We start from the raw sequence: 12,904 nt of genomic DNA, 5'->3' as shown, positions 1-12,904 counted from the left end.
GAAATTAGGTGATGATCTTATTGAAGATTTTTTTGTATGTGTTGACTTGCTTCTCTCTTGCTGCTTTCAATATTCTCTTCGTCTTTGGCCTTTGACAGTTTGTGTGTAATGTGTTTTGATCTATATGTATTTGAGTTTATTCCAGTTTGAGTTCATTCCTGTATTTGTAGATTTAAGTCTCTCTCCTTCAATTTGGGAAGTTTTCCACAATTATTTCATCAAATAATTGTTGCTTCTTTCTTTTTCTTTTCTCTTTCTGTGACTCTCATAATACATAAGATGTTCTTCGTGATGGTTTTCCTTGCATCCCTTTTTCTTTTTTCACTTTAGTTTTTTTTTCCTTTTTGATCTTCAGACTTGATGATTTCAGTTAATATCTTCATATTCGCTGATTCTTCTGCCTGCTCAAATCTGCTATTAATCCTCTTTTGATTGGGCCATATTTTCCTATTTGTGATTTTTTTTTTAATACTTTAAGTTCTAGGGTACATGTGCACAATGTGCAGTTTTGTTACATAGGTATACATGTGCCATGTTGGTTTGCTGCACCCGTCAACTCGTGTGATTTTTTAAAAATTGCATATTGGGCATTTGACTGTTATAACTTGGTAACTCTGCATATAAGGTTCTCTCCCTTTTCAAGGGTTTGCTGGGGTTTTAAAATATATATAAATTGTAGTAGACTTATTGTTTTAAGACTCCCCCACATTATTTTTTCAAAGAGTGTTCTTGTTGTGTGTCATCACTGAAGTCTGTGTCCCTGTCATTCATGTTCAACTAATGTTTTGAAAGATTTTTTTGAATGTCTGCTGGGTGTGGTGGCTCGTGCCCATAATCCCAGCACTTTGGGAGGCTAAGGCAGGCAGATCACCTGCCTTAGGAGTTCGAGACCAGCCTAGCCAACATGGTGAAACCCTGTTTCTACTAAAAATACAAAAAATTAGCCAGGCATGGTGGCACGTGCCTGTAATCCCAGCTACTTGGGAGGCTGAGGCATGAGAATTGCTTGAACCCCGGAGGCAGAGGTTGCAGTGAGCCAAGATTGTGCCATTGCACTCCAGGCTGGGCGACAGAGCAAGACTCCATCTCAAAAAAAAAAAAAAAAAAAAGGTGTTTTGTTTTGTTTTTTTTTAAAATGCCTGCTCTCTCTGTTTGTAGATTGACTATGCTGGTGCACTCCTTTAATCCATAACTAGGCTTCCACTAAACCTAAAGATAAGCCTGAGGGGATAACTTAAGATTTTAATAAAGACCTTTTCTGAGCATGTATTTTGCCTGGACATACATATGGCTTTCTGAATTATCCTATATACTTGGCTGCTTTTGAGTGTCCCAAATTTGAAAAGCAGCTGGGTGTGGTGGCTCATCACCTGTAGTCCCATCTACTCTGGAGGCTGAGGTAGGAGGATAGCTTGAGCCCGGTTGTGTGAGACCAGCCTGGGCAACATTGTGAGACACTGTTTCTACAAAAATAAAGACTAGTTGGGTCTGGTGGTGTACACCCACAGTCCCAGCTACTTTGGAGGTTGAGGTGACTGGATCGGTTGAGGTGTCTGGATTAGTTCAGCCCAGGAGTTCAGTGCTGCTGTGAGCTATAATTACACTACAGCACTCCAGCCTTGGTGACAAAGCAAGACCCTGTATCTTGGGAAAAAAAATTCCAAAAGTATCCTATCTCCAGCTATTTGTGCCTTAGGTGGTGTTTCGGGTGTGTTCTCCTGTAATGCCTTGCCCCAGGCCTCTATGGGTCTGTCATCACGTTGCAATTGTTGTGTGTATGTGTGTTAAAGCTGTTCTTGCTGTCTTTCTCACCAGAGCTCTGAGTTAGGTGAAGAAAAGATGAGAGCCTTATGTCAGTCCTTCAAGTATCCTTCAGACAGGTTAGATGACATTTACACAATAATTTGTAAATAACATCTGCTTTGCTCCCTCTGGTTTGTGGGAGGATATTGGAAAACAGGGTGCTGCTGCTTTGAGACTAAAACTGTCACCTTCTGGTATGTGGTGGGGCAAGGGCAAGTAAAAATGCTGTAAAACGTTCCTATTGTATTGAAGATGGCTTTTTTTCTTTTTCATTATTTTAGAGACACAGTCTTGCTATGTTGCCTGGGCTAGCCTCAAATTCTTGGGCTCAAGTGATCCTCCTGTCTAGGCCTACTTGTTTGTAAGATAGGCGCTCACCACCATGCCTGGCTAAGATGTTGTTTTCTTGATTGGATATTTGCTTGGTTGCTGTAAACCTTTGACTATGTTCCAGAACTCTGACAAAGTTGGTTCAGAAAGTTTCTACTTGTTTCTAAAATAGTTCTGTGTTGTGACTAGAGCTTGGAGCTTCCTAGTCTATTGTTTTGTTGATATCTACATTTTCCCTTCTTTCTTTTTTTTTGGAGACAGTCTTATTCTGTCACCCAGCTTGGAATGATGCAGAAACATGATCACTGTAGCCTGGAATTCCTGGGCTCAAGCAATTCTCCCACTTCAGCCTTCTGAGTAGCTAAAAGTACAGGAGCAAGCTAATCTCTTCATTTTTGATAGTTGTTTTCCCTGGGTATAGAATTCTAAATTGATACTTTTAAGAAATCTCTTTAAAGATGTTACTTCTTTGTGACATTTTGTTTGTTATCTTTCTCCTTTTTCCTTCATCTTTGCTCCTCTGCATGCACCTTTTATTTCTTGAAAAGATAGTTTTAACAGATTTTTCAGTGATTTTAAGATTTTCTGTTAATGCCTGGCTTTCGGAAATTGAAGATTTTTATTTTCTTTGTTTATCCTGCTCTGGGTTCCTTGAACTTGTTGCATCTGTGAATTTATAGTTTCATCAAACTTTTGTTCGTTCGTTTTAGAGACAGGGTCTCACTCTGTTGCCCAGGCTGGAATGCAATGGTATGATCATTGGTCACTGTAACCTCAAACTCCTGGGCTCAAGAGATACTCCTGCCTCAGCTTCCCGAGTGGCTAGGATAGGACTAGAGGCATGCCCTATTGCTAATTTTAAAAGTTTTTCGTAGAAACAAGGTCTTGCTATGTTGCCCAGGCTGGCCTCAAACTTGTGACCTCAAGTGATCCTCACACCTTGGCCTCCCAAAGATCTTGTATTACAGGTGTGAGCTACCACATCCAGCTTCTGTCAAATTTTTTGGAAAGGTCACATCATTATTTTTTTCTTTTTTTTTTTTTTTTGAGGCGGAGTCTCGCTCTGTGGCCCAGGCTGGAGTGCAATGGCGCGATCTCGGCTCACTGCAAGCTCCGCCTCCCGGGTTCCCGCCATTCTCCGGCCTCAGCCTCCCGAGTAGCTGGGACTACAGGCGCCCGCCACCTCGCCCGGCTAGTTTTTTTGTATTTTTTTAGTGGAGACGGGGTTTCATTGTGTTAGCCAGGATGGTCTCGATCTCCTGACCTCGTGATCCGCCCGCCTCGGCCTCCCAAAGTGCTGGGATTACAGGCTTGAGCCACCGCGCCCGGCCCATTTTTTTCAAATAATTTTTTCCTGTTCTGTTTTTCTTTGAGACTTACATATTATGCTCTTCAATATTGTTCCATAGGTTTCTTATTTTCCCCCGTCTATTTCATTTTGGATAGTTTTTCTTGCTTTGTCTTCAGTTTTGTTGATCTTTTCTTCTGCACTATTATGATATTAATCCACTTAGTGAATTACAGTGTACCATAATTTTCATCACTAGGAATTCCATTTAGTTTTTAAAAATATCTTCTATTTTTGTTTTCATTGTGTTCATATTTTCAGTGTTTAGACTTTTTTTTTTTTTTTTTTTTCTGAGATGGAGGCTCGCTCTGTCACCCAGGCTGGAGTGCAGTGGTGTGATCTTGGCTCACTGCAACCTCTGCCTTCTGGGTTCAGGCGATTCTCCTGCCTCAGCCTCCCGAGTAGCTGGGACTACAGGCGTGTGCCACCATGCCCAGCTAATTTTTAGTATATTTTTAGTAGAGGTGGGGTTTCACCATGTTGCCCAGGTTGGTCTCAAACTCCTGAGCTCAAGCTATTCACCTACCTCTGCCTCCCAAAGTGCTGGGATTACAGGCGTGAGCCACCACACCCAGCCTATTTGGGCATTTTTAATCAGCTGTCTCACTTTACTTGTCTGCCTATTTCATTATTTCTGTTACTTCTTGGCCCATTTTTGTTGACTCTTTTTTTCCCTGGTTATTCTTCATATTTTTTTTCTTCTTGACAAACCTAGTAATGTTTTATTTAAAAGTTCAGTTTAATTTTGAAGCTTTTAAAAAAGCCTGGTTAATGCGTTTCTTCAATACTCTTTAATTTACAAATTGCTTTCTCCCACTGCTAAGGTTTGGTCCCTTTGTGGTCTCTACTGAATGCCCTGGGTTATACATGAAGAGGCTACTGTGCCCCCTCTGAAATCAAATGCCTCCCAGTACCATGTGATCGCTGGGAGCTGTTTAGCTCACAGCTTCTTGGTCTTGCTCTGCCTGGCTTCACAAAGTTTCACTCCTCATGTGTGTATTTTAATGTTCAGCCATGACTCACAGTGAATCCTGTCTCGATTTTGAGTTCTTTTTGTGTGGCTCTTTTTTCTTTGTAGTCTGCCCTGCAACTTCAGTCATCTCAGCCTGATCTTTGTTTCTTCAACTTAATATATCTCCAGTGCTCTCCTTGGGAATCGTTTTTCCCTGATCCTTTAGGCACCAATTCAAGGGGAATATAGGGGTCTTCTTGTTGGTTTTCCTACTTTCAGGGATCAGGGTCCTGTGGTGTCGTTATTCAATGTCTGAAAAAAATTTTTTTCGTATATTTTGCCCACTTTTCTACTTGATTACAGCAGGAAGGTAAACCTGGTTCCTAATAAACTATCATGACTGGAAGCAGAAGTTTGGCTCAACCTTTTAATATTTTGGTCAGGTGATTTTTTTCCTTTATTTTCCCTTCAATTCAGATATGGAAGACATTTCATGTCTGTATTTATTTTTACTTATTTGTCCTAAGTTTTTCTCCTGTTTCATTGCTGTGTATTTATTATTTTTTAAATTTCAGCTTCTAGTTTAGATACGGGGTGGGGGGTGCATGTACAGGTTTGTTACTGGGTGTATTGTGTGATGCTCAGGTTTGGGGTGTGAATCCCATCACCTTGGTAGTGAACATAGTACCCAATAGTTGTTCAGCCTATGCCCTCTTCCTTCCCTCCCCCTCTAGTAGTCCACAGTGTCTGTTGTTCCCATGTTGATGTCCATGCGTGCTCAGTGTTTAGTTCCCACTTGTGAGAACATGTGGTATTTGGTTTTCTGTTCTTATGTGAATTTGCTTAGATTTATAGCCTCTAGCTGCATCCAAGTTGCTGTAGAGGACATGATTTTCTTCTTTATGGCTGCATAGTATTCTGTGGTGTATATGTACCACATTTTGTTTATCTAATCCACCATTGACGGTCACCTAGGCTGATTACATGTCTTTGCTATTGTGAATAGCATGGCATGAACATAAGAGTACTTGTGTCTTTTTGGAAGAATGATTTATTTTCCTTTGGGTGTATACCCAGTATTATTAGTTAAATAAAGTTTCCTTGTATTGTAGCTTGAGTGCATAAACAGATCTACTTAGTCACTAATAGGTAGATGATTTCTTTATAACTTATTTCCTCCTACATTTAGGATGAAGATACACTAATCCTCAATCCTGAAGACAGCACTAAATAAAAAAAGTATCATCAAGTCACTGATTAATATATGGTTCAGAAATCTTAATTAAAGCCTTGTATATTAGTTTTTTATTGCGGCATTAAAATGTACCACACACTTAACCTCTTAAGACAAATTTATTGATTTGTCTCACAGGTCAGGAAGTTGGGAATGGCTTAGCTGAGCATGGCTCTACTGGGTTTTCTGCTTAGTGTCCCACCACGCTGAAATTAAGATGTTAACTCGAGTTTTTCTTTCATGTAAGACTTTGTATCCTTTTCCAGTTCACTTGTTGGCAGAATTTAGTTCCTTTCAGTTCTTACACTTAGGTCCTTAGCTACTAGAGTTCTCGCTCCACAACATGGCAGATTGCATCATCTTTGAGATCAATAGGAAAGCATTTCAATCTTTTAAAGGGCTCACTTTGATTAGGTCAGGCCCACCTAGAATATCTCCCTTTTGATTAAATCAGAGTCAGCTTATTAGTGGGCCAATTATGCGAATGATAGCCCAATTATATTTACAGGTCTCAACCATACCTCACATAGTAGAAGGTGAGGGGATTATGCAAGGTGTTTATATCAGATGTTGGTAATTCTGGGGCCACTTCAGGATTCTGTGTACCACACCTTGTAAACAGGATAAGATATTTAGGGAATCTTCCATTTTTATATAATGGCTTTACCCCAGTAATATGAAGCTACTACACATCAGGTTAGGACACAGTAATAATTTAGTGAATACTTAGCCTATGCCAGATACTTTGCATACATTGCCTTATTCAATCTCCAGAACAACCTTGTGGAAACTATTGATAATCGTTCCCAGTTTGCAGATTCAGACACAGAAGCTAAGAGGGTTTAGATAGCTTGATGAAACGGAATTTGGGTCTAAATGGCCTATGCTATTTTTGCTTCACCACACTATTTCTCAGTGTTAATCTTGGTTTTGGATATCACAATTTTATGTAAGTACAATATCTATTCAGATAATTTACTGCAAATCTGTGACTTGTTTGTAGTTTTTTGGATGTGACAATGATCTTATGGTTTTACAAAGAGGAAGTATCCTTTTAAAGAGACATTTACAAACATTTTATAGATGATATTGCATACTTTCTTGTGTTTGTTCCAAAATGATTTGTGGGATCTGGGGAGTTGGACAATGGGTAAGATGCTGTCAGTGAAACAAAACTGGCCTTAAGTTGATTATTTTTTTTTTCTTTTGAGACGAAGTCTCACTCTGTCACCCAGGCTAGAGTGCAGTGGTGCAATCATGGCTCACTGCAACCTCCACCTCCCAGGTTCAAGCAATTCTCCTGCCCTAGCCTCCTTAGTAGCTGGGACTACAGGTGCGCGCCACCACGCTTGGCTAATTTTTTTTGTTGTTGTTGTATTTTTAGTAGAGACGCGGTTTCACCATATTGGCCAGGCTGGTCTCGAACTCCTGACCTCATGATCCGCCCACCTCGGCCTCCTAAAGTGTTGGAATTACAGGTGTGAGCCACCGCGCCTGGCCTTAAGTTGATAATTTTTGAAGCTGAGTGATGGGTAATAGGATTTATTATTATCTTCCATCTACTTTTTTGAAAATTTCTATATTGAACATTTAACAAATTTATTTGTTACTAGTTTCAATTGTAAATAAGAAAAAAAGTTCCTAAAATTTTATTTCTTCCCCATCGTAATGTTTTTGTTTTTAAAATTTTTTTTTTTTTTTTTTTTTTTTTTTTTTTTTTTTGAGACGGAGTCTCGCTCTGTCGCCCAGGCTGGAGTGCAGTGGCCAGATCTCAGCTCACTGCAAGCTCTGCCTCCCGGGTTCCCGCCATTCTCCTGCCTCAGCCTCCCGAGTAGCTGGGACCACAGGCGCCGCCACCTCGCCCGGCTAATTTTTTGTGTTTTTAGTAGAGACGGGGTTTCGCCGTGTTAGCCAGGATGGTCTCGATCTCCTGACCTTGTGATCCGCCCGTCTCGGCCTCCCAAAGTGCTGGGATTACAGGCTTGAGCCACCGCGCCCGGCCGTTTTTAAAATTTTTTTAAGTTTTTTTGTTTTTTTTTTTTTGAGATGGAGCTTTTGCTTTTTCACCCAGGCTGGAGTGAAGTGGCACGATCTCGGCTCATTGCAACCTCTGCCGCCAGGTTCAATCGATTCTCCGGCCTCAGCCTCTGGAGTAGCTGGGAATACAGGCAGCCACCACCAGCCTGGCTAATTTTTGTATATTTTGTAGAGACAGAGTTTCACCATGTTGGCCAGGCTGGTCTTGAACTCTTGACCTCAGGCGATCCACCCCCGTCAGCCTACCAAAGTGTTAGGGTTATAGGAGTGAGCTACCGCACCCAACTGCGTAATGTTTTTGTGATTTTAAAATCACAAGTTTCTATTTTTTTTTCAGTGGAACCATAAAACTGTTTATTACAAGCATTTCTTTTACTAAACTAGTATTTTGTAATGTTTAAGAGCATGGACTCGGGGGATCAATCCTCTATGTAAATCTCAGTGTCATGATACTCAATAGTTGTATGACCTTGTGCAGGTTACTTAACTTCTCTGTCCCTCAGTTCTTTCATCTCTCAAATGGTAATACTTGTACCTATCTTATGTAGTTACTGAATATACTATGTAATGGGTAGAGATTAGGATAAGACAGCAAAAAATATATGCAAGCATACACTTATTACCTGTGTGCATATATTATATCTACTTAAGTTTTATTTTAAATAAGGAACTTGTGGTAATTGTTTCCTTTTTGTAATTAGAAGGTATTATATGTTCCTATCATGATTTTTGAGCCTGTGGTTCCGAAACCAGTGTTTCTAAATGTTTTTTCTTTTCACACCATGTATTCATAGTGTTTTTCAGTGGTAGTCGTGTTGACATCCTGAGTCGTACAGTTCTTGTTTGGGACTGTCTTTCACATTATAGAATGTTTGTATTTGCCTTCCCTTCCTCCTACATTAAATACCAGCTCTGACCAATAATTATGACAATCATAAATACGATTGCACATTTTCAAATATCCTCTAGAAGAATAGAACTATCTTTTGTTGGGAGCCACATGTTCATTCAAATTGTAATGGTACTACCGTAGATTAGTTTGGAGTTCTCCTCCTCCTCCCCACTCCTCCCTCTTTTCTTCTTCTTCTTTTTCTTATTTCTTTTTCTTCTTCTTCTTCTTTTTTTTTTTTTTTTGGCATAGTAACCAGCAACAGGGAACACTGCTTTTTTCACAACTCTGCGTAATAAATGTGTGTCGAAATACCCAGGGTGAGATCTGTTGAGCTAAATTACTGACATTATCAAAGTGATTTAAAATTTTTTGGAGAGTTTTGATTTTAGAAGACATAAAACCCTGGGCTCTGTCCTGGCTTTATTGAAGCAAAATAGTGGTGTATTAGTCCTGAGATTGGGTAATTTATAAAGAAAAGAGTTTTCATTGACTCACAGTTCTGCAGGCTGTGCAGGAAACATAGTGGCTTCTGCTTCTGGGGAGGCCTCGGGAAGCTTCCAATCATGGCAGAAAGCAAAGGGGGAGTGCGGCACCTCACATGGTGGGAGCAGGAGCAAGAGAGTGAGGGAGAGGTGCTGCACATTTTTAAACAACTGGATCTTGTGAGAACTCGTTCACTGTCATGAGAATAGCACCAAAGGGGATGGTGTTAAACCATTCGTGAGAAATCCACCTTCATGATCCGACCACCTCCCACCAGGCTCCACCTACAACACTGGGGATTACAATTGACATGAGATTTGGTGGGTACACATATCCAAATCATACCAATTGGATTTGTGGTATGGGAGTAAATATGTCTATATTTTGGAAAATCTCCCTTAGTAAGAATGACCATTGCTTGAATGATTTCTTTGAGCTTACCTATCAACAACTCCTTTTCTTGTAGGTGATAGAAATTGAAGATGCTTCACCCACCAAGTGTCCAATAACAACCAAGTTGGTTTTAGATGAAGATGAAGAAACCAAAGAACCTTTAGTGCAGGTTCACAGAAATATGGTTATCAAATTGAAACCCCATCAAGTAGATGGTAAGAAACTATTAGATGATTCCATAATTTTTAGTTAAATTTTACCAATATTTGGATGTGAGGCAGCTGCCTTACATCCTGCTAAGTGCTGGAGGTAAATTGTTGATTGGGGCGGGTAATCCACAATCCCCCTGCCTTTATGGAGCTCATAAACAAATGAGGAAGAAAAAAATTGGGTGATTGCAAACACAATGAGTATTATAAAAAGGGAGAGAAGTGCTGCTTAAAAATTGGTAGATATAGCAAGTGGGTTTCACCTAGTTAGCAAAGATTGGCCTAAGGGCAGCTAGGGGTTGGGAAGAGCTATAGCTAGCTAAAAGCCTGTTTTAGAAATGCTATTTCAGCCATTTTCAGGTATTTTTAAAATAATATTCCTACATTTGTATTAGAACAATACCAAACTGTTCCTACCCTCTGCTTTATTAGAGTTGAATCAGTAAGTCAGTTTTGAGTGTTTATGTGAATTAATTAGTAAGGGAGGTTCTGTAGTTCCTACTTTTTGAGTTGCTAGGCCCCTTTCTTTCTCAATGTTTACTATTGAATAAAGGAAAAGATGATGAAATTATCTCCTGGGGTTTTTTTTTTCCTGATTGACTCAGTAAACTCAAAGGTATTTTTGATAGGAAGCCATTCTGTCTTTGGATAAAGTTGTCCTCTTTTTACAAAAATTATTATTATTATTTTTTGAGATGGAGTCTCACTCTGTCACTCAGGCTAGAGTACAGTGGTGCTGTAACAGCTCACTGCAATCTCTGCCTCCTGGCCTCAAGTGATTCTCCCAACTCAGCCTCCTGAGTAGCTGGGACTGCAGTTGCACACCACCACCACACCTAGCTTATTTTTTGTTTTAGTAGAGACAGGGTTTCACCATGTTGGCCAGGCTGGTCTCGAACTCCTGACCTCAAGTGATCTACCTGCCTTGGCTTCCCAAAGTGCTTGGATTACAGGCGTGAGCTACTGTGCCCGGCCATGTTTCTCTTTTAGAGTATTCTTATGTTTCTTTGAACCATCTCAGGGAATAGAGAACATCTGCTGTGGATAGCTTAGAGAGGATGAAGGAAAGTCCCCCTGTCCTATATTTGTGTTAACTTGTTTCTGGTTTACTTTGGTGGGAAAAAATCCCATTTACGTATAAGAAATTCTTTAGCTAAGTGTTTTCTTTAATGCTGTTTCTTAGAAGTTTTGGTTATGTTTTTGATGTGTTTATATAAAGGAAGTTTTTAACTTGGACCTTTAAATTTAACTTAATGAAGCTGTTATTTTTAGGTGTTCAGTTTATGTGGGATTGCTGCTGTGAGTCTGTGAAAAAAACAAAGAAATCTCCAGGTTCAGGATGCATTCTTGCCCACTGTATGGGCCTTGGTAAGACTTTACAGGTAAGAGCTGAAGAATATGAAAGTATCCTGTTTTTGTGGATTCATTAATATATATTGGATTCTATTATGTTTCAGGCACAGTCGTAGGGGCTGAAGATAAAGCAGTGAACAAGAATAACAAGATCTGTCTCCAAGGAGCTTATATTCTAGTGGAGGAGAGAGCTGCTAATCAAATAAAAAATATGTACTTTCAGAAAATGAATGTTAAGGGAGGATATTGAGTTAGGAAAGGCATCTTTTAGGAGGTAATGTTTGAGCAGAGGTCCTAATGAAGCGAGCCTGTGGGGTTTCAGGTATGACCAACAACTGCAAAGATTCTAAAGTAGAAATTAACTTTTTTTTTTTTTGCAACTTTTAATGGCTTATGATGTTAAAGTAATGAGAAAAGTAAAGTATGATGTAAAGTATCTTTTACTATTAAAATTACTGCATTTCCAAATGGCAGGAGTTGTAACAGATGTAAAATTGGTGAATGTATTTGTACTTTTAAACTATAAAGTAATTATAGATTTAATGGGTCAGAACACATTAAAGTGGAAAAATATTATGTAACATGATTCTCTTCTAAATGAGCCATGGTATTTTCTGAAAGACTATAGGGACATTTTATGGAGACCTAGGACTTAGTATTGGTATGGGATCATTTTATACTATTCACATTGCTCATAGAATCATGGAGCTTTAGAGAGAGCCTGATACATCATCTATTTGAACTTCTGCATTTTACTATCTCTTTCCCTCTGCCTTGCCTGGTTTGGAAATTCTGGCAGTTTGGTTGGTTGCTTTATTGTTTAAAGCAAAACAAAGCTATAACATTGTAAGATTGCTTAATTTATTACGTTTTTTCTGGATATTTACGAAGGTGACAATCTGTTTTCTTATAGGTGGTAAGTTTTCTTCATACAGTTCTTTTGTGTGACAAACTGGATTTCAGCACGGCGTTAGTGGTTTGTCCTCTTAATACTGCTTTGAATTGGATGAATGAATTTGAGAAGTGGCAAGAGGGATTAAAAGATGATGAGAAGCTTGAGGTAACTTATTTTAAATGTTTTCTATTATTAAAATAGTCACATGAAATTCATATCGTAAACTGTTTTTAATTACTAGCGATGCATATTTCAATGGGAATATTTAGTATTTACATGTTTTTAGTAGCTACTTAAAAAAATCTTTATTTCCCCACAAAAGGTTTCTGAATTAGCAACTGTGAAACGTCCTCAGGAGAGAAGCTACATGCTGCAGAGGTGGCAAGAAGATGGTGGTGTTATGATCATAGGCTATGAGATGTATAGAAATCTTGCTCAAGGAAGGAATGTGAAGAGTCGGAAACTTAAAGAAATATTTAACAAAGCTTTGGTTGATCCAGGTAAGGTATTAATAGAGAGTGACATAAAGAAGCAAGTTGAATCAAAGATGTGTTTATATTTTATTTAACAAATACTAATTGCACCACTACTAAGTATCTGGTCTTTGTTTTGGTTATCCTTCAGGTTTTTACCTTTTAAAAAATTCTTAGTATTTCAATAAGATAAAATCACCCTTAATGTCGCCAGCTGTTAAGAATTTATTTGCTGAGTCTGAAAGTTTTTAGGGTTTTAGGGGATACTTTGTAAACACTTAAAAATGCATCAGATGCCTGTGTTGCAATCAAAGATTCTTCCAGCTATCCAAATACTAGGTGATAACAAGAGCTCTCTCCATATCCTGAAAACAGTTTGTGTCTTTCCAAACTTCATGTCATTAGAAGAATTGCTGCTTGCTTATCTCCTTTTAAGGGGCCATCAGTGTGAAAGGTTAGTATTTTCAATACTATCTGTCCTTATGTGATAGTAATCTGATGT

General features: G+C 39.0%; 1 protein-coding gene across 34 annotated transcripts in view; it reads left to right on the top strand.

The window, feature by feature from the left end:
- ATRX (ATRX chromatin remodeler) overlaps window positions 1-12,904 on the top strand; it is a 284,343-nt gene that overhangs the window by 137,424 nt on the left and 134,015 nt on the right. For all 34 annotated transcript variants that reach the window (XM_074030193.1, XM_074030191.1, XM_074030181.1 and 31 more), the window contains 4 exons: window positions 9,546-9,687; window positions 10,954-11,063; window positions 11,948-12,094; window positions 12,252-12,429. In XM_074030193.1, coding sequence (XP_073886294.1) covers window positions 9,546-9,687; window positions 10,954-11,063; window positions 11,948-12,094; window positions 12,252-12,429 — 577 coding nt within the window. The remainder of the gene's footprint in view (window positions 1-9,545; window positions 9,688-10,953; window positions 11,064-11,947; window positions 12,095-12,251; window positions 12,430-12,904) is intronic.

Source organism: Macaca fascicularis, chromosome X (genome assembly GCF_037993035.2).
Source record: "Macaca fascicularis isolate 582-1 chromosome X, T2T-MFA8v1.1".
NCBI classification, from domain to species: domain Eukaryota; kingdom Metazoa; phylum Chordata; class Mammalia; order Primates; family Cercopithecidae; genus Macaca; species Macaca fascicularis.
Note: the sequence above shows the minus strand (reverse complement) of the source record. Positions and strands in the feature narration are given on the sequence as shown.